General features: G+C 31.6%; 2 protein-coding genes across 5 annotated transcripts in view; one reads left to right on the top strand and one right to left on the bottom strand.

The window, feature by feature from the left end:
• The window catches only part of LOC118189135 (secretory carrier-associated membrane protein 1-like), a 58,698-nt gene extending 55,847 nt beyond the window's left edge, over window positions 1–2,851 (bottom strand). The window contains exon 1 of one of the 4 annotated variants that reach the window (XM_035359679.2): window positions 2,437–2,851. In XM_035359679.2, the coding sequence (XP_035215570.1) occupies window positions 2,437–2,472 (36 nt within the window). In that variant the 5' untranslated portion in view covers window positions 2,473–2,851. Of the gene's footprint in view, window positions 1–1,251; window positions 1,398–2,436 lie in introns of those variants that run through there. The other 3 variants (XM_035359678.2, XM_035359680.2, XM_035359683.2) reach the window with 3 other exon arrangements.
• Window positions 2,852–3,007: 156 nt separating this feature from the next.
• mRpS16 (mitochondrial ribosomal protein S16) lies at window positions 3,008–17,647 on the top strand. Its single transcript, XM_035359684.2, has 2 exons — window positions 3,008–3,359; window positions 17,427–17,647. Exons 1-2 carry the CDS (start codon window positions 3,110–3,112, stop codon window positions 17,543–17,545), a joined length of 369 nt encoding a protein of 122 aa, XP_035215575.1. The 5' UTR covers window positions 3,008–3,109; the 3' UTR covers window positions 17,546–17,647.
• Window positions 17,648–22,862: the final 5,215 nt, after the last annotated feature.

The following is a 22,862-nucleotide window of genomic DNA, read 5'->3' as shown; positions in this document are numbered from 1 at the left end:
TAGCAATGCCCTCGCCGGGACTCGAATCATGAACCTCTTGAATTCATGTCGAACGTGCTGACCACTACACCACGAAGGTACGCTAAGAAAGCAGGAGAAATATCTTATACACTTTTTCGTTAAATTTCTTTCCATATCCTCATACTGTTTCTAGAAATCTCACTACTCTCCTTAGTGGAGCTTCAATCGTTTTATCATTTTTTACTTAGGGTGCTGCAAAAAAGTGTTATCCTTTGGAATAGAACATTATATGTATAATCGGGGCTTAAACTCAGACAGAGATTGGCTGAGCTGCTTCTTAGCATCAAATTGGAATTGCAAATACAGCCGATGCTCCAAACAAGACAAGGTCCGATACTTTTTTTTTTTCAGTTTAACTATTTAAAATTAATTTAATAATTTATTAGATTTATCTTTAAATTATTAAAATTTAAATTTATTATTTAATTAATTAAATTTGTTTGTTTATTAACTTCATAAATATTGATTTAAACTTATTATTTAATTATTTTAATTTTTAGCTATTGTGTTTATTTATTTCCTTCCTCACAGTCTTCGTAGGGCTCCAGAACTTTTAATTTTAGAAATTAAGCCCTGGGGTATTTTAACCCTTCTCGAAACTATAATAAATACTTGAATTCAGTGATAATTCGGTACTAATAGTTCATTAACCGACCATTTATTACAACATTATTAAAAACTCTTTCTCAGTAAGAGATATTTTTTAACTTGACAAAAGGGTAGAATCCAAACATAGTGCAAGAATCTTGCATCATAAAAGCTTACATTACATATTTGCCTATCAAATAATGCTTAAATTAAATACTTGTAGCAAACAAGCATGCAGTTATACTTTTGAGTTCATTGATAATTTTTGTAGATAAATATGCAATTTATGAACACCGTTTTTCTTTTTTCTTTTTTTTTTTTTTTTCTGTTCAGAGTGATACAAATTTAAGTTTAGGTTAACTTAATGATTAAATACCATGTTAAAAAAATATACAATTCTAAAATATATTAATTATCAATACCTTTATGAAATTCCTAAAGATGGTGTTAAGATTTCGTTTAAGATTTGTGTGAACATATATTTTTATGTTAATTATTAATATATTTTGTTAGACTTGTCAGGTACCAATACACATAGCAAACATTAAGGTTGCTTGAAAACTAAACCCATCTTACTTATATTCTTAAATTATGCTTATAAAATATATAATGCATATACCTAAAAATCTTACTATTACTTACATTACAAGTGAAATATTCAAACTAATTTTTTCCATATTAGTTTATAAATTATGAAAATTAACACAAGCCATAATTTTAGATATTGCAAAAGTTACAAAAAATACTGCACAAAATTATACAAAATACATCAAGTTAAATGAACAACCACAGTCTGGGTATGCAACTCTTCATACTTTAACAAACTTGAGCTGACCACCAGCTGTTTAAACAAAAATTAAACATGCTGGCGAACTGCCAAGAAGTTTCAGAAAATGTCTAAGTGAAAAACAATAAAAGTGTTGCAGTTATAGAATTCTGACTCAAAGTATTATCCCCGTTTAATAGAAACTACAAGAACTCTTTAACAATTCTAACAAATACAAGAATATGGTACAGTTAATTTTGCATATAGAATGGTATAAGTTAATTTTGCATATAGAACTATATAGACAATTTATATTCAAGGGTTATAATGTAGACAGAAATGAAAAACTGAATGCAATTATATTAAAAAAAAATCACATTCAAAATATTTCTCTCAATTGCATGTAAAGGGAGTGATGTACAAAATGAATAATATATTTGACTGAGAAAGAAACATCAATACAAAAGAGCTAACAAACTTGACATTGGGAAAAAATGAAATAAATGAAATAAACTCAACAAACAGTTTATAACTAAATCAGAACAAAATTTCCTTCAAAATCTGAACAGTTATAAAACTACTTAGAGTGACTGAATATTATTAGTAAAATTTTCGTATTATATTTTATCTTGGCGATGTAAAGGAGTGGATCAATTAAGTTTCAATAATCATTAAGCTTGAAATATCTTCTCCAGTTATTATATAAAATATATATATATATATATATATAAACTAAACGCTATTAATAAAAACGTTCACTATTAAAAAAAAATAAACATTGCATTACACTTTCTGGCAGAAGGAAGAAAAAGGGAAGGGGCTTAATACGAAGTGATTTCTCAGGTCTTCTAAAATTTCATCCCTGATCCACCAATAATATTGATATTTTAACAGTACGACGGATTCTGCAGTATCACGATGAGGGCGTACACATTATGTAATATGCTTAACATGTATATCAATATGCTTAATATGTATATCAATATGCTTGTAAGAAAATATAACATTAAATTTCTCTACAGAAACATCTATTCTACAAAACTAACCAGCAAAAATGTTACCTCAAAAGGATTAAAATCATCTTTAGTAGATGTCATCTTTTTTAAATCTCAGAAGCAGTTTCTTCGAAAGTTAAGATAATTAGTAACTCATAATAATATTGCTTTCACCAAGATACATTCCTTAACCACTATGTATAATGAAACTAAATAAACATTACCACGAAACCATGACAGTCGGTCTCTTATCACATAAATCTGTTAAAAAGAGGAATACACCGGAATCCAAAGTACGTCCGCTACAATTACACGATTTGCCTGATTAGATGCCAATGCTCAATAATAGTCTTGAATCTGAAAGAGGCAGCTAGCTCTGTAACTCGTAAATTTTCTAATTACAATATTGCGTTTTGCGAAGGTAGAATAGCACTCAGCTTCAAAAACCGATAGTGAAAACCATGAAATCTTCACGAGTATTACTTCTTAATTGCTGTAATTGTTTGCACTGAATTTTAATTCATTAGTGGTTCAGAATATAACTTTAGAGTCTCTGAAAATTTAGATGTATTTCCTTTACTTATAACTGTACCCGTGATATTAAAATTCGTATTTGCATCGAGCAGAAAGACTTAGCGGGTGCAAAACAAGACATTTGTCTGCACCAAAAGTATAGGAATGTTTATGTTGAAGAGTGCTCATTCACCGTAAACAGTGGTGCTTAAAATTTGCGTTGATAATGTCAAGAAGTATTGCAAATCAGTTAGCTATTCGTCTGCTAAGGAAAGGTTGCGCGAATAGACCATTTTATCACATAGTAGTTGTACCTGTATTAGATCGCTGTGTCAGTGAAGGTATTGAACTAATTGGAATTTATGACCCTCTTCCAAATGAACGTAATGAAAAGTTGATATCACTTAATATTGACCGCTTTAAATACTACGTTGCCCAGGGAGCTTGGGTTAAAACTCAAGTTGCTATGTTGTTAGGTATGTATTGGCTTTAGTTTATTAATATTAATAGGTGTAAAATTTAATTATGATACAGTGTCTCACAAAAGTAATGGGACACTTGTGCTTTACAAAAGGAAACTGTAATAAAATTAATTAAAAAAACATGTAGACATTTTTTGTGGGTGTGTTTCATACTTAAATTTAGTAACAATTATTACATAACATTTTCTCAAATTATTAAAATATTAATTTAATACAAAAACAATTGTTGAGAACGGAGCAAAAAATGGCTCACATAAGTGATGGGACACTATGTACTATGCAACAAAAATCGTCTGAAGTAAGCAATAAAAATATCTTTTGGGGTATTTATTTTTACTCAAAAGCAATTGGCAAAAAGGCTGATCTTTGGAATATGGTAACTGGTAGTTTGACGACATTTTGGAGGCGATAAAGGTTACTACCTAGGACTTTGGTAATAATGTGAGAAGCACTCGGTTCCGATTACGCATTATTTTGTATGAGGGAAATGAGAGATCATGAGATATGACATGTGACATTAATGGACGAATTACAGTTGTTTAATCGGAAAAGGGGGGAAATCTGGAAATTTAGTATTTAGATATATTCTGTGTTGTGTGAAAGGTGACATTAATGGACAAATTACAGTTCTTTAATCGGAAAAGGGGGTTAATTTGGAAAAGCTTCATTGTGTGTTGTGTAAAATAGTGTTGATTAACTTTTGGATTGCATGGCGCTATGTAAAGTGAATTCTAAATTTTTAATGCGTTTATCTGATAATAATAATAAGTTGAGATTGTGTGAAAGGGAGGATATTACAAGTTTAAATGGCGGTGCAAGAAATATGGTGAAAATGGACATTTTGTGAAAAGGAGTGTAAGGAAGGGTACGTGGTTTGCTGAAAGTAGTTTGAGTATGGGTGAAATTTTATTAATTTCTTATTACTGGGTGAATAGACTGCCAGTTGACTACTGGATTTCGGATTTAGAAATTAGCAGTAGTACTGCAGCGACGTAATGAAGATTCTGAAGAAGATTAAGGTAAGTTAGTATTTTTAATCATTTGAGGATATTATTTTTATGCATTGTTCTAAATGTAAGGAGTAAATAAATTAAAATGGTATTATTTGAAAATTGTTATTAGCAATGATTTAGTTTAAAGTAATTAGGATTGTAATCTAATTTTTATTAATTTAATGTATGTGCTTATTTATATTTTAAGTAGTGTTTTTTAATTTAATTATATTTTAATTTAATGATCGTGATTTTGTGAGTTATATGTTTGTAGTATTTTTGAATATGTTTGAGTAGTATACGTTGAGTATTTTCATGCATTTTCGGGAAATTTTTCTAATTTATGAGAAAAAAGCAGTGTACATGGATATAGTGAAGAGTGTGCGCAATGCCATTTTTGTGCAATTCTGGGATGTTTTTTTAAGTAAAAATAAGTCGACGTGTACATGGTTTAGTGATATTTTAATTAAATTATAGTTATTTTGTGAATTTTGTGTTTGTAGGAATTTAGTATACGTTTTAGTTGAAGTAAACATGCATGGAAATAATTTAAATATTTGACACTAAGTATTTGTAATGTTTGCAGTATGAATTCGTTGGTGATGTTTATAATATAATAGATAATTTAGAGGTAAAAGTTTTTAGATATTTTATTTATTTTAAAAGTGGAAATGTTCATATTTGGAAAGGGTATATACTTTTTCACGATAAGGTAATTTCATATATGTTCTTTTTACCGGGTTTAAAGATTCAGAAAATTGTCATGCATTTTCGTGAAATTTTCTAATTTATGAGAAAAAAGCAGTGTACATGGATATAGTGAAGAGTGTGCACAATGCCATTTTTATGCAATTCTGGGATGTTTTTTTAAGTAAAAATAAGTCGACATGTACATGGTTTATGTGTATGTGTTATTGTGAAAAACGCGCAAGGAGTTTGCGATTGTGCACTTTTTCCCAATTTTGCAGTGAATATTTGTCATGATTAAGCAGTTTTGTTAGATAAAATTTCTAGTATAAGTGTAATTTGGCTAGTAGATTGTAGGAAAAAGTAAAAGTGTTCAGTAAATAAAAAGAAAAGAAACATGTCTTTACTTCATGAAGACAAAATGGCGGCGGAAAAAAAAATAGAGGGTTGCTGTAGCAGAGTTGGTCGCGAAATTTTCGCCAAGAAATCGCCAAGTTACCATAATCCAAAGATCAACCAGCAATAATTTATAAAATCGTCCGCAGTATTTCTCTCCAGTTTGTTTTGGAATTTTTTTGTTTTTTAGCTCTGTGCAGCCATGAATGCTAAACGAAAAGAAACTCTGCCTGAAATTCGAAAATTAGTTATTAATTTGCTTATTGAACGTGGAAAATCTATTAGAGAAACTGCTGAAACAGTTAACTTCAGTCATTCAACAGTTTTCAATATCATTAAACGATATAAAAAGAATCATATGATTCAGGATAAAAGAAGACCTGGCTGACTATCAAAGCTATCCAATGGAATAAAGCGAATTATCGTTCGAAATATTTAAAAAAATCCAAGAATGAGTCCTCTTAAAGTTGCTGCTGATTTACATGAATTATATGGAGTAATTGTTAATTCTGAGACTATTAGAAGAGTAATTCGATCTACTGGATATCACGGTAGAGCAGCCAGGAAAAAATTCTTTGTAAGTGAAAAGAATAGAAAACTCAGACTGGCTTTCGCAAAATCCAACGTAAAAATAAGCATTCTGATTACTGGATTGAAGTTATATTTACTGATGAGAGTAAATTTAATATATTTGGTTCTGACGGTAGAATCTTGGTGTGGAGAAAACCCAGGGAAGAATTTCGCAAACAGAACTTGGTGCCAACAGTTAAACATGGTGGAGGAGGCGTTATGGTATGGGGGTGTATGTCATCCTCTGGAGCTGGTAATCTTGTTTTTATTGACAGTATAATGGATCAGTACAAATGTATTGACATTTTAAATCAAAATTTGAAATCTTCAGCACGAAAATTGAACCTTAATGACGATTTTAAATTCTACCAGGACAATGACCCCAAGCACACTGCTTTGAACGTTAGACTCTGGCTGCTGTATAACTGTCCTGAAATAATAAAAACACCACCACAATCTCCAGACTTAAATCCCATAGAGAATATTTGGCAAGAATTGGAATCAAGAATTCGCAAATGCACCATTTCTTCAAAACAACAATTAAAATTGGTGCTTCAAGAAGAATGGATTAAAATCACTCCAGAAATCACAAAAGAATTAGTCGAACCCATCCCAAGAAGATTAAATCGTGTTTTAAAAGTAAAAGGAAATCCAACAAAATATTAAAACCTTTTAAAAAGTAAAATTTTTGGATAAATATTTGATGGAAAAGTAAGTGTCCCATCACTTATGTGAGCCATTTTATAATATCTGTAATCTGGACCTCAAAGCTACAAACGTTCTGCGCATGCATCTACGCATTAGCGTAATACTTTTACGCATGCGGATACATGTGTGCGCATGCACATAATACGTTCACGCATGCGTGTTTAATGTATAACAGACAGTATAAACTAAGCTAAAATTATCTATTTCAGTTAATGTTGCAGATTGCGTTGTTCCTTAATCTTCGAATTGTATCCGGCTTATTATTTTTTGCAGACTGTTAGAGCTATTTTATAAGAGTAAGCTTGAACTTTTGATTATGTTAAATAGAATTTCAAAGGATCTACAAAGTGAAAGCATGTTTCGATGTCCATCAAACAAAAAGTGGAATTGCTTCAAAAAATGGATAAAGGCATATCCTTTGTTTCTCTAACCATTCCGAAATCTGTTTATGAATTTCACGCTGCAGAGCAGCGTGAAATTCATAAAAGCGGGAGGAAGGAAAACTTCGTGGCACGCAATGAACTGGAAGTTGATCTGTCAGCACTATCCTTATCTTTGGTGCAGATGTTTTTATTTTATTCAGCTTATAATTCCTTACTAAATGTAGTATTTCATCTTGATATACTCCGTCTTTAATATGATTTAAATCAAATTCCTCGTCATTATAACTATCACGAATACATATCAAATAGTTTTCTGGTTGCAATTTTGTAATTTCAATTTTGCATAATGTATGCTTTACGCATGCGCACGTTGAAAGAAATGTTTAATAAAATAAACAAATAAATATTAAGCCCTTTCATAATTTTAATTTTATAATTTCTGCATGCCATCTTACCAGATTTAAACTGATGATCTATAATCTTGAATCGCTGAAGTCCCGACGAGTCCGGATTAACGACTTTTGACTGTATTTCTTGAATAACTTCTTTATCTGTGTGAATTTTTATTTCCTCTTAACATTTGGTAATTTTTAATACTCATTTTATTTAAATCAAACAATTATTTTAAAAATATATAGTTAATTTTTGTAATTACTGGCAAAAACTGCTTATAGCTCATTACATTTATTTTAGGTTGTAAATATTTAAGTACCTGTTTAATTTGACTTGAAAAATTACTTACCTTGGATAACAAACTATTATTCATTATTTAAAAAGTGTAACTGTATATCGATTAATTTGCTAAAACATCAAGAAAAAAATTTTTGGTACTTTTCCGTTTCGCCGGCGCATATCTCGCCAAGCAGACTTGATTGGCGACAACACACAGTATACACATAAAAAATGTTAACAAATATTAGTTCTTAAGAATTTTTTGTTTTGAAGGCCTAAACATTTTAATATCGTTTGAAATTTTGTAAAAAGACAATAAATAAAGACGATAAATTTGTAAAAAGACATTAAAGAATTCACTATGCTTTTATTGTACAACTTCTTGATTTGCCGTTACATATCACGTGACCCCAAGTGATCTCTTCTCACATAGACTACGCTAGAAAAATCTAATTCTCTCAGTAATTATCTACTTTAATTTTAAGTTAAATCTTAATTTCAAATACAAGTTTAAATGCAAGAATTATTTCAATTCCTACGAATAGCTTACTCAGAAATTATGAAAAACCGCAGTGTTTTACTTCGCTAGTGCAGTGTCATTAGAATTGATGAATTTAACCCTTGACATTGCGTTTTCTATATTTTCGGATGAGCGGTGTGATGTTGCATCCTAATTGACTTAATTACTTCGAATGGCCTTAGGGCATAAAAGTGAACTATGTGGTAAAAATTCTATGTAATTGTATGCCAGTATTGAAATAAACAATCAATCTGGTAAGAAATGGCTGCGACTTGTTTTGAAAACGAGGTGTAAAAGGTTACCAGCGAGGATATTCCGTTTGGCATCGGTTGTACTATTTTTGGCGACTTTATCACTTGTGCCGGCAAAATGGAAAAGTACCAAATTTTTTTTTCAAAAACATGCATATTTTTTATTGCAGAAATGCTCAAAAAATTTTCTCCTTCTTTCAAATTAAATACCAGGTTTGAAATGATATGGTTAAAAGAGAATTGTGGGAAAATAATTAAAACCAGTTTTAGTTTCATTTAATAATAAATAATACAAATAAATATTAGGTTAATTCATTCTGAAACTTACATCTTTATGAAATCTGAAATTGTGGACATGTATTTCATAATGTCACTTCAATGGAAAAATTGCATATGTTAGTCAGCAGAATCTAAAATAAATTCTTTCATTATTCTATAGTCTAACAAAAAAATTACAGATAATTTTTTATTAATTATCTAGTAATAATAATCATGTTATGTGCATACAGGTTCATAATAGATTGAATGCACTCAAAACCAGTAATAGCCTGGTAAAATTTATTTTACCAAAAGAAACACTTCACAGTTCTGGAATGTTCCACAAAAAAAGTCGCATAGCTCTTCACAGTATCGCAGAACACAATTCATAGTTACACGTAACTATTAAAAATGTTAAACATGACAAAATGCAACGTTTATCTAAAAGTTAAGTTCTCTTGGATATGTCAATACTCTGACTTCAGCTCTGAACTAACAACTACTGAGAATAGATGTTATCTCTAATCTTGTATAGTTTTCCCCAGCAATCCAGAAATTTCTGGTAAATTCCATTTCTTGAAATTACTGGAAGGCATATAAAGTTATATCTAAGGTCCGGAAATGGTTTCAGTTACATATAGAGATTAATTACAGTTATTCAATTGCAATACCAATTACAGTTATACAGGGGCAAGACCAAAATGGTCACAAAGTTTTGGGACTTTTGGCTATTTCTTGCTAAATTTGACGACAAAAATAAGTTTCCAGAATTGTTGCCAGTTTGACGATATCTTGCCAAACTAGCAAATTAGCCATTTACCCAATGTTAAATTAATGCAAAAAAAGCAAAGAAATCTTCCTGTCTTCCTGGAATAATGCACAAGATTTAAGTATAAGATTATACTGTAAATTTTTTTCTAAATTATATTTTCTAAACGGTAAGTGAAACTCATAGGAAAAAAGCAACAGAGTAAATAAACTAGCATAACTTTGGGTGAATGAGGAGCAGAGCCATTATGCAACCGGTCTTCTGCTGTAAACATCACCTTTTGTGCTCGGGTCTTGTAACTGTCTAGAAGGTGTTGGTTTAGGCAACAGTGAAATTTAAATTTTTCTGTAGATCTTTCGAAGCATAGTAGAGAATAGAAAATGCAAATCATGAAGAATTTTTTTTTTAAGGTACAATCTGTTTATTACCTTATTTTTCTAACAAATAATACGAGGGTTGGAACTTTAATAGTGGAAACTATTTATTCACAAGGAATACAAAAATGCTTCATGTCACCATGTGTACAACCAGTTTCCAACAATGTGGAAGTCGCAGAATACCTGTAGCAGCGCCTGTTTTGTTGATAATTTGAATGGACCGGTCTTCTGCCGCAAGAATCTCAGGAAAAGTTTGGAAGCGAGTGCCACGAAGTTGTTCCTTCATCTTAGGAATTAAGTCATAGTCACAAGGGCTTAGATCTGGGGAGTATGGTGGATGGTAAAGCACTTCCCAGCCCCATCGCTTGAACAAATCAGTCACAGCTTGCGCTGCATGCAGCCAAGCATTGTCATGCAAAATAAGAGGAGCGTTCTGCAGAAAGTGTTGCCATTTTTTTCTCAAAGCTGGTCGGAGATTGTGCTCCAAAAATTAGCAGTAATACTGCGCAGTGACGGTCTGCTGTGGGGAAACGGTATGCGTTATGATGACACCATCACAGTCGTACAAGAGAATCACCATAACTTTCACATTGCTGGGGTTCTGATAAAATTTCGAATGTCGTGGTGACCCGTGATGACGCCATTCGTTTGATTGGCGTTTCAGTTCTGGCTGGTACGATCGGGCCCAAGTCTCATCTAGCGTAATGATACGGCGTAAAAAAGCATCTCCTTTGCACTCATAGCGCTCCAGGTGGGTTCGGGCAGCATCGCATCTAGCCATTTCTGCATTTCCGTCAATTGATGTGGAACCCATCTTGAAGCAATTTTTCTCATGGACAGGCGTTCCTTCAGAATGTGCAGCATAGTCGTATGCGCTAATCCTGTTTGTCCGGCCAGCTGACGAATCGTTTGGCAGCGATCACTGTCCATTAGTGCGGCAACAGCTTGCACATCTGCATCGCTGACACTCGGACGACCTAGCCGCAGCATGTCATGCCGCAGCGTCCTTGATTGAATGCTTTCACTCATCTTGCTATGGTTCTGTAAGGCAATGCAGATTCTCCGCAAGCCTCTTGAAGCCCTTGATGACACTGTCGTGCTGTACGACCTCTGGCACATTCAATTTTTATCCAACATCGTTGTTCTTGTTTTGAAAACATCCTGACAACACTTACTTTAGACCGCGAGCTAATACAAGGATTCGTTCTTCGCATCACTCCGCATGCATGTTACGTAGGCAGGACGAGTCTTTTTGCTGAGAGGTAAGGTAGGTATGTAGTTCACATGTGGTATACGCGATATTCTTTGGTTTTGTTGCGTAGCGTTTTTTCAGCTGTGTTGCCACTATTAAAGTTCCAACCCTCATAGTTTTTTTTTTCCAAATAAACTGAAAGCAAAATAATTATACCACAAAGCAGTAGATCTTTCCTAAAATCAAGTTTAATACATAATGTTATCTGCTTTTATCTTTCTATATATTGTTGTAAATTTCTGTAAATATTTAAATGCATTTGGTTGCATTGTTGTTTTTGTGTATTAATTTTAGAATGAATTTTTATATAATTAATTTTGTGGCTACATGTTTTGTATAAATTGGAGATCTTGCGATTCTGAGTCCAACAATGTTTGAATTATGAAAATAGGCTTAACCCTTTGAAGGGCACTGGTATATAGTATATACTGGTTGTTTGTCAATTTTTTAACCTCCGAAAAAATGCTAATTTTTCTATACCAAAAGCTATAATCGTAAGTTTCTAGTGTTTCCTTTCAATTCTAAATGTCAGCACCACCATATGAATGCTTAATATTTTGCAGTTATCAAATTAATATACCTCGTTCCTAGATATCATGTTTGAAGATTAATAAATTCTATTGGAGGGAAAGAAAAAATTCAAAATCTGTAAATAATATGACGTACACATGTTGAACCTTTTATATTTACTTCATTTCAATCAAAAAGAAATTAAAAGAAGATTATGTAAAATGTGATGAACAGGGAGCGTAAAATTAAAAATACCATTTAACATAGTAGAGTACATTTCTGTTGTGAAATATATGCAACATCATGTGAATTCAACCAGTGTATCTTTAATTTAGGTTAAAATAACATGCTAAATAATGATTATTGAAGAAATCAAACAACATGAATCAGTGCAATATGGCAGCTGAGGTTTGCACTTAAGCTGGTTCATTTGTACTTATGCAGCTGAGGAAGATGGTTCTGTAGTTAACCCTTTGACATGCGGTGGTCGCACACTGAAACCACCAATTTTCGAGTTGTTTTCTCTTCTTCTTTCCAAAATTTTTTAGTGAAAACCAATTAATTATTGATCTTTTACCTCTATATAACACAAAATGACTGCAAAATCATACATTTTTTAGGTCTTAGTGCTTTGAATCGGATGCCTTTTAACCCTCTAAGCGGCAAGGCCGTATATATACGGCCTAGAATATTTATTGTGGTATCTGTAAGAACGTATATGTACGTGCATATTAAAATATGCCAACGAAATTAAGGCAATATATCAAAAGAAAACAAATCCAGGTATGAAATACCAGGAAAGTTTTTGCATTATAATCAAAAAAATAATTTGCTCTCATAGCAGTTTTGGAAATTTGTGCTTTCTTAACAAAAACCCTGGCCGCCCAGAGGGTTAAAATTCATTTTCAATGAGAAAAAATAACTTTCTTTTATTAATATAAACAACTTTAAATTTCAAAAGGTTTCCATCGCACATTATGATTTCTATCATAAACAATAAAAAATAGTAATAATTAAGCTGCACATATAAAAAAAACTGTATATTTATGGCATTTGCTTTGTGGTTTCAGGGCACGACCCCTAAGCCACTAGAGTATTGTGTCACAGTGCTCACAATCCTCTAGAGGCTCTGTGGTCATGTCTTGAAACCACTACTCTTCACAATGGCATTTGCAGCTTTTCAAATAGTAATGTTTATTTTTACCCAGATATAGATAAAAAGGGCTTTGAAACCACAGAGTTATTTTATTACTAAAAAATACATACATGTGCCCACTGAGAAGGTCTTTCTTTTCCAGAGATTTTTCTCTGACCTCAACACGCTTGCTTCCTTTGCTAGTATTATGATTTTATAAATTATTTTGTGTGGTTTAAATATAATGTAAATATACTTTGTTATAATTAAAAATAGAGATCGCATGAAAGTTTTATTTGAATTATAAATATTTTGGGACGATGAATGGAAAACGAAAGATCCATACAAAGCCAAAAAGACAAAAGTCCATCCCCCCCCCCAATGAACATAAAAAACCACAAATTTCATGTGCCAGATGAAAAGAGACTAAATAACGCTGGATATATGGCAATAAAATGCAAATCCAGGCAGTATACATTTTGTAGCACAAGGGAGAAACCTCATACAACAAGATACATGTGTGAAACGTATAATGTGGGTCTATGCATGTACCAAAAAGACAAAACATGCTTTGAACAGTGTCCCGAAAAAAAAAATCTGTTCTTTAACATTTAAAAAAAAAAAAAAAAAACACTGAGTTTTCTTAACCATTTATCCGAACGTCTTTATTATGTAGGTTCTTATGTTTTCACTGCGATAGAAAAATTGCATAAATATTTATTTTTTAATTTTTTCTGATGATTTACTTTGTAAAATAATGTAAAAAATTTGCATATAATGCAATTTTTACTTTTTTTTTTAAATACACAAAATTCGTCATTTATGAGAAATGTGCACGGAAAAATGTAAGTTTTTTTTCCTGCTACCTCAGTAAGTTTCAAAGTCCTAGACGTACGCTGATTTCACAGTGCGATCACCACACAGAGATCAATGGGGAATAGATTTTTTTTTTAATTGATGTATTATTTGTCTGTAGGATCATAATATTCAATTTCTAGAGTTTTTTAGTTAAAGAAATTATAAAAATAACAAAGGTATGCATTAAAAGGTTAAACAATTGAAACTAGTCCTGCAAAACTTACAAATATTATGCTGATTCTTGTTTGACTTCTCCAATAATCAGTGTATTTTTAGCTTTTATTATGTTTTTTTTTTTTTTTTTTTTTTTTTTTTTTTGCACTATCTTACAAGGACTCACTATACTGACTATGACATCCAGTCTCCAGCTCAACAATACAGTTAACATAGTTTACCATGAAATGCTTGTAGCTGCTTGCAGATTTGAAGATTTATATCCACTTCAGCAGATCCGTGTGATTCTACTCTGTTGCAGTCATTAAAGTTTGCAAAAAACATTTGGGAACAGTTACAAGGAAATACTTTCAGTTTCTTGCAATCCATCCAAAACCCACTGCAAGGAAGAACAACCTATGTTATTTTTTCTTTTTATGAATGAACTTTTGTCAATTTCTATAATTTTGTAGCATCTATTGATTTTAACCTTAGGATGAGATAAAACTCTTGTATATAACTGTTTCATTCAACCATTGTGTTGTGATTCATTTGAAGCTTTTGTTCACAATACACAGCAGACACCACAAAAAATGAATTGTTTAGCAGCAATAAAAGAAGCTGGACATCTAGCAAACTATGTTTCTGGTTGGATACCTTCTTCTTCCTAAAATAAATGAAGACTGCATTACTAACCTTATTCAGTTTTGAGCCACATTTTACTTTCATGAAGTGGTCATTTAGTGGTCATTCAAGCAAAAGTTATCTTTTGTTAGAAGAAATGGAATAGTGGTCTTGTTATCTTTTAGCAAATCCAAAATCATAAAATTTCTTCCAAAAAAAATGTATATAAATGACAGTTATTAGGAAAGACCCAAACCCTAGCCAAATGAAAAAAAGCATTGTGTTGTGGCTTTAACAAAATAATACCCTCTTGGTGACATATGCCGATTTCTCACTAACTTGATTTTCTGAAAGTTTTAGGAAACACAATGTTGATGCTCTAGGAACAATTTTCTCAAAGCTTCCAGAAGCCTATAGTTCACCATATAAATAATTATATAATGTTCACCATATTTTGCTGTGTGTCATTTTATTAATTCCAGTAAACTGTCAATTTCTTCCTGCTAACCCAGAGTTTAAAAAGATTATTATTTAAAGAAACATTATTTAAGTTTAAACAGATTGTTATTTAAAGAAACAATCTATTGACATTTCTTTGTATATGGGATGTGTTATTGATAACAAATTTGCTTGGCAAAAACATGTCAAACATATAATTAATAAAGCCAAAAAAAGCCTTCCAATTCTCAAGAGGTTGGCTGGTGATAAATGTGGCTGCGGAAGAGACACCTTAAATTTATAAAATGTATATCCAGCCGATCTGAAATTATTGCATTGAGGTGCTTTTCTCTGCTTCTGCTAATGTGGAAAAGCTTTTAGAGGTCTTTCATAACCAAGCTCTAAGAATCATTATTGGTGGAGTTAAAACTAACCCTGTGTTGGCCTTACAATTTTTGACTAAAATTTGACTGTGATTACTGTGAGAAGTGCTTCCAAATGATGCCTTTTGGTGTGACTATAATTTTTAATTGAAGACTCAGAGAAGTTTTATGCAATGTGTCTATAATATTAAACGTTACCATATTTTTAATGACTGATTTGCTTATTCCTTCCCTTGCCCATATCATTACATGGATCTCAATGTAAAGTTGGATCAAACTCGGAAAATTAGAGTCGGATCTTCCTCCCGAGGCCTTACAGGTGATTGCTTTGGAAACCATCCATAACCATTACCCTTCTGATAACTGGTTACATGTGTATACTGATTGTTCACTTTCTGATTGTTTGCTGGGCACCGGAGTTGTCACATTCAGTGAACTTTTTTATTTTCGCCTTCTGGTTGGAAATTTCATGACTTGCTTTGATGGAGAAATGAGTATATTCTTGTATCAATTGAACAACTTTTTATACAAAACTCTTTTTAAAAAGTTGTGATTCTTTCTGATCCTGTTTGTGTACTACAGGCTCTTTCTTCTAATAAAGAGGTTGAGAACTCCCACGTTCTAAGATACAGGACTTTGCTTGAGAATTTTCTTAATAGAGTGTCCTTCCAGTGGATCCCCTGCCACTGTGGCATTGAGGAAAATGTGAGGGCTGATTATCTTGTTAAGAAGGGATATTCTGTTCTTCTGAAACCCTTGTGAAATTTCAATTCCATTCAGCTAAATTGGAAATAGCTAGGATTTCTAGGTGCTTCTTCATGATACAACTTTACATCTTTCAAATGACAAACCTTGGAATGTCCTCTTTTCTAGACTACAACTTGTTTCTGGCTCACCTCATGTATAGTTGCAATTTTTAGAATGTTAACTGGGCATGATTGCCTCCATGCTCATCTTTTTTATTTTAACATTGTGGACTCTCGTATGTATTCTCTTTGTAACTGGACAACATATGCCTGCTTTACATTTAGACGAGTACCCTGCACTATCTGTTTTTTCTTCTTGTGTGGAGAGATATTGGAGAACCCATTGTCTAATGGCCTATGGCCAAACAATTTGATAAAAATAAGAAAAATATTTAAAGAAACATTCAGAAACCTATAGCTTGCAGTATTATATATATATATATAATGATTTCTGTTTCAGAGAATAATTTTTAATTAAAGAATTTTACTTTGATCATGGTTGGAGGGGAAAAAATTATAAGGAAAATATTCACCAAGCATCCCAACATTTAACTTTTAAAAAGCCATAAATCATTTATGTTTTGTAACATTTTATGTTACAGCGATGAGTCTTATTTGCATTTGACATACATAACAAAGTATTTTTTTAAACACCATGATCGCAATTTATGAATCTACCCCCCCCCCAAATTCTGTCTTATCTGATTTGTTCCTATAAAGAAATAATATTTTGGCAAAGTTTAAATGAAAATTTATATCTAAAAATGGCTTTTCACTATCCACTATCTTTCTGGTATTTGAAACCACTTCCTGTTGAGTGAAATATTACAGCTATTCCAGTGTTAGATGGGCTATCTCATTTCCTTGTTTAAGCTTGTTGATCTGTATAACGGTAATTCATCAAGATAAATGAAACCAATGTGAATTTTGGGAGAGAATGAATTAAAATAGTATTTCTAATTGTTTTTGTCATTGCAAAGTTTAATTATTTTCTCTCAAACATGTGTTTATTGCTATCATTGATTTAAAAAAAAAAATATTCCCACATTTTTGTGATCTTTGAAAAAGAAAACAATCCTCAATTCTCATCTAATGAAATTATCTGTATTGCTTGAAATAGGTCTGCTGATCCAAAACAGGTCTATAAAGTTGTACATCTTTTTCAGGTATGTATACAGGTGGTAGTATAATATATGAATATCACATAAGCAATACAAACAAATGTATTAAAAATAGATCAAGTACCTAAAAGTCTTTTAGACATTTGTATTTGAGGGATTTTGTTGTTTTGTGTGAAAATTATATGAAATTTAGGCATAGAATAGGTATGATTAGATGTATGTCTATTAATGTCTCTAAAACAATTTTATTTGTTGTAGGTGCAGCTGGAGTATGGCCACTTCATCCTCACTCATTAACATTAGCATGGAGAGCACGCCAGCGACAAGTAGCTAGTGAAACAAATAGTTCTGAAACTACAAATGATAATACAACTTAATTTTTCATTCATTATGTTTTATGAACTTTTAAAAAATATGTTAGTTTAGTTGAATAAATTTTACAACACAGATTATAAGCTAATAAAATTTTTTTTGCAACACATTTGAATTAGAATGTCAAATTGAAGACTTTATTGTACGAACTGAATCAAAATAAATAGGTCCTTAATTTTCAGTCCAGAAAATTTAAAATATATATTTTTAAACTGTTTGAAGAATGAAATAACTAGAAAAGAGTCATAAAGATGAGATAAAATCCTTTATTTTTTAAAGCTGCAGATGTTTTCACTGTTGCTGTGGAAAACAGACTTATACCACATTAACAAAAGAAATATGCTGTTCCTTACAAAATCAGTGCCCCCCCCCACACACACACACTTTGTAAGAATAGCTGTGTTATCTCTCGACTTAAAAATTATAAGTATAAAAATTGAAACAAGTTATCAAAAACTAAGTATAATTTCCCTCACTTCAGATAAGATTTGATAATCTTTTTGTAAATAATGCTCATATTTATGTATATACACAGCCAGTCTTCATTTTGTACTAAGGTTAACATTCTTGTACTTTCTTCATAAATCTTGCATAAAACAGTCATATATCATCAGATGTTAAATATTATAGTAAACAATCTCATTTACAGAATATTCGCTTTTGTTGTTATATTCTTCATTCCTAAACTTTGTAAGATGAGTAGTATGGGGATATCTTTATTTTATTATGTGAAATAGTATCACTAAAAGTTCTAGTAGCTGCATGCTCAAGGTTAAAAAAAAAAAAAAAAAAAAAAAAAAAAAACAGCCTCAGCACACTCTCAATTTATAAGCATTGTGTTAACAAGCAACAGTTCATGGGTTCGACTGTAACTGATGAACTTTGCATTTTCAGATAAATGCTATTCTTCTCAGCAGATGATACCACTTTCAATATTTTGGTCACCCAATCATGGACAGCTCATCACTACAGTGCGTTAGTCGTAGCAGGTAAGCCCTCTTGTAAACTTATTCAGCTGAAAGGAATACTTATTAAGGTATTCTTTTGTAATACAGTACAAAGTATGAAATCCAGAAAAATGAATAAAGAAAGAAAAACCCCATCCTCCCATCTTACAAAGTTTAGGAATGAGGACTATAATATCAAAAGCAAATGCTCTGTAAATGGGATGTTTTCTCCAGACTAAGATTTGTGCATGTCATTTTCAAACACCTGCTGGCTAGAAAGTTGTTTTGTGACCAGCAACAGTGCATTGATTGTCACTGGTCACATGCGACTTGTGGCTTGGGTCACACTTGTGATGACGATCATGACTGGGATCACACCTGTGACCATTACTGGTTCTGGAGAAAGGCAGGAACTGCATTAAATATTTTGCCAACCAGCATTATCTCTGTAGGTCCTAAATTCTAAAAATTCTGCTGTTCCTGATTTTCGTTGCTTGGTACTCCTCTAAATTCTAAAATTTTTGTCACTTCCAAAATTTTGATTGCCTAGTGCATCTGCACCAGTTGCACCTTACCAGGCATCAGCTCTCTAGCAAATTAGCATTTTTATGTGTTGTCTGAACAATGAGTGAAGCCCTGGTGTTTTCATTTCTACACATCACCTTACTAGATTTAAACTGATAATCTAAAATCTGAAACCGTCTAAATCAAGACGATTCCAAATCACGGAGTTTGTATTGTATATTATTTCAGTCATATTAAAAATAAGATAAAACATTCACAACTATATATTTTTAAATGAGTAGCTTCACTGAAGCTTTTTTTCAATAGCTTCAGTTATCTACACTTTTAGCTGGTCTAATTTTTATTGGCCTATTCTGAATCATCATATACCAAATAATTATAAAACAAGTTGTGCATCTTAAATATAGTATATTTCCATAGTGGTGAATTACCAGAAACAACATGTATGGGTAACCAAAAGTACAATAAATCCAACAGCAGTTATAAAAACTACAAGAAAGAGGAATATCCCACATTATAATTAACAGTTCACCTCTATTTTTAAGCAGTTTAATCTGAAGAATAGTTTCATTTGATATATAAAATAAATCAACATTCAAAACTAAAAGAACAACTTATTTTTCTATATTCATATTTATTTCAATAAGAGTCAGTGGAAAATAGAAGATTAATGGCTGTACAGATAATTTACTTTTACAATTTGGCAGTATATGTTAATACATATAATTTAACAATGTTTATGTATTTCAAATTATGTGCAGTTAAATTACGTACAGTTGTGGATTAAAATAAAATACAGTAAAGTCATATAATGTCACTAACTGCTGTACAGATGATTTATTTTTTTATCATTTAGCAATGTACGTTAACGCATGATTTAAAACATGTATTTCGGATTATGTGCAGTTTTTAGATTTAAAAAAAATACTGTGACTTCATCTATCACTGCTGTTATCTGACACAGTCTGATAGTAACTTCCCCCCCCTCCCAGTTAGGCTTAGTTAATTTGCCTTCAGTTAACTAGGAATTCACTGTGTATGTATATATATATATTTATATATAATGCAAAATCTATTAAAGTAAATACTTTTAAAATCTATCCATATTCAATTCGGAACAAAATACACAAAAAAAAAAAAAAAAAAAAGCACAAGTGCCAAACTGCATGATAGGCACACAAAAAAGCAATTTTTATCTTTTGCTGCATCGTTGGCAGCAGACTGGTGCAACGAAAAAATAAATACCTATTTCTGAATCAACAAAGACACAAAATTTAATGCTTAAAATAATCTCTGAAAATTACTTATCTGTCTTCATCAGTCCAAATTACAAATCATTCTTTGTTACATCACCATACTTAATTTTATAATTAATAATATTTTTGCATTTGTTTTTTCTAACTTTTTAATTAATGTTAATAAGTTTAAAATTTGTTGTTAATCTAATTTCATTATTTAACACATATTAGGCTTAACAAGTCTTGCTACTGGGCATGTCGAATTAATATTTTTTTTCATTTCAGAACTTTCATTGCGTTATGTTTTTCAGATCAAATTTTCATTTGTTGAATTGCTTCTGTTTATATGTTTTGTTTTTTGCACTTGGTCCACTTAAATAGAAAATAATTTGTATTATATTTTTAAGCTTTTTTATGATTCTGATGGTACAATTTTGCTTAAAAAAAACTACTGCAGCCTGTATGATTTCAGATTTCTGTTTATTTTTTCCATGTGTTGGATTGCTTGTAATTGTAGGATTTGTTTTGGGGTTCTGTTTGCCCAAAATTTAAAAAAAATTTAAGCACATTTATGCTTTTGATGCTATAATTTTGTACCTGTAGGGGTTGGATTGATAAAGACAGATTACTTTAATTTAATGAGATTATTTTAAGTATTAAGTTTTAATTTGTGTCTTTGTTGATTCAGAAACAGGATGATGTATTTATTACTTTTATTGTATCAACCACCTGAAAACAACACAATGAAAAATGTTAATTTCTTTTTTCCTTTTCGTTTTTGGTTTTGACATTTTTTGCATCGATTATGCAGTTTTCCGCTGTGGTTGTTTTTTATATGCATGTATAGTTTGTTCTGAATTGAGTTTGGATGGATTTAGCATTATTACCACCACTTGTTGCTGCTTTCAGTGTATAGTTGGATTAGGTTTTGAACTGCTTTTTACTTTGCATTTATTTATACATATAAACACAAATTATGAGTTGAATAGATTGGAGAGGTTTATTGCGTATATAGAAGCATATAGGAGAAGATACTTGCAGATGTGAAAAAATTCAGTTATTCCTTTTTATTCATGGTTGGAACACATTTTTCATTAATCTAACATAAATGAAATTGGCACAGTCACACCTTGCTCTTAAAGAACGTTTTACATCAGTACTAATACACTTGTGAAATATATTTTTAAAGACAGCAGCAAAAGTTAAGTGGACAGTGAAAAGTGATGCCGCATTCAAAAGAAGCCTAGGAGTGAGATAAAAAGAATCTTATTCAGTGAATGGAATCTGCATTGCATTTTGTAAGATTTTATGATAGGGATTAATTTTGAAATGATGCAACTGAGATCAATATATTATAAATTATTTTTAGGACAGAAAGGTGAAGTACCAAATTGGAAAAAAAAAAAAAAAGAGAGAGAGAGAGAGAGAAGCTACTGCTAATTAAAAGTTTGCTTTACATGTTTTTATGTTACATAAAAATGTTACAAGCAGCAACATTTGAAAAGTAATTATTATGGAGGAATTATTTTTCCCTAGAGTGGAGACAAATGTCAATAGTTATCTTATTGTGTGGGTAGGCAATGTAAGCTGACAGATGCATCAAACAGGGTTGCCACGTTACCAGGAAAAGTCAGGGAATTTCATATGGCAACCACTAAAAAAGTGATTTTTGCGCCAGCGTTGGAAGCGATCACCGTTTTGGTGAATTATGTATCGTCTGCACAAAAGAAATTTTTAAATGCTGATTGGGCAGATTCTAATATCAGTCCTCAGTAAAGAAAACAACTCCTATTATAGTTATAAATGTAATGCTTTGAGGATTATATATATATATCTTTTTACTATTATACATATATATCCTTTATCTAAAGTCAGTCGTATGTAATTGGCAAATTTTTGTGTTTTCAAGTGGTACCATAATTTACCCTCAGCATTGCCAATGCGCACTATGCCGATAACCTGGAATTTTCTTGAAGCACACGTGGAAAAGTCAGGGAATTTCATTCTCCTGTTTGAGTGGCAACCCTGATCGGAGCTATCGAAATGGCAAGATGTTTAGAAAAGAAGTCTTGCTTGGAGGTGAAAGTCGTGATTCATTTCTTGTGGGCAAAGAATGCGTCCGCAACTAAAATTCACAGTCAGATTGTGGAAGTTTATGGTGAAGAAGCAATGAGTAGACAACATGTAATGAAATGTTGCTCTTTGCAATACGGCAGTGGGTGGCCATTTAAGTTCAACAGAAATCTACAAAGTACAAATTAAAGAAATGATTCAGAATGATATTTTGGCTAACTGTGCATGCAATGGGACTGTGTAGTGCATCTTTTCTGATGTGTTGTGATATCAAGGGATACATTATCCAAGGAACACATGGGAATGATGTGCAGTTTCACATGTTAGCATCACCATTCTCACACCCAGCACTTCATTGATCACATCATTATTAGAAACAAAACTTGGCTTTATCATTTCATTCTCACAACCAAAAGAGCCAGTATGAAGTGGAAACATGCTGGATCACTAATGAAAAAAGTTTAAGGTACATACACCCTCTGCTGGTAAAGTTATGGCAATTATACTCATTCTTGTTGTGTTACCCTGATCGAGTATCT

Source organism: Stegodyphus dumicola, chromosome 10, assembly GCF_044657685.1.
Source record: "Stegodyphus dumicola isolate Sdum_Otavi_A_Nest chromosome 10, ASM4465768v1".
Taxonomy (NCBI): Eukaryota; Metazoa; Arthropoda; class Arachnida; order Araneae; family Eresidae; genus Stegodyphus; species Stegodyphus dumicola.
This window is presented reverse-complemented; position numbering and strand designations above follow the sequence as displayed.

What these genes read in the sequence shown, in the direction of transcription:
- mRpS16 (XM_035359684.2), top strand. Translation starts at nt 3,110, where the DNA reads ATGTCAAGAAGTATTGCAAATCAGTTAGCTATTCGTCTGCTAAGGAAA. An exon ending in TCAAGTTGCTATGTTGTTAG is followed by an intron (nt 3,360 to 17,426) that starts GTATGTATTGGC and finishes TATTTGTTGTAG; the next exon opens with GTGCAGCTGGAGTATGGCCA.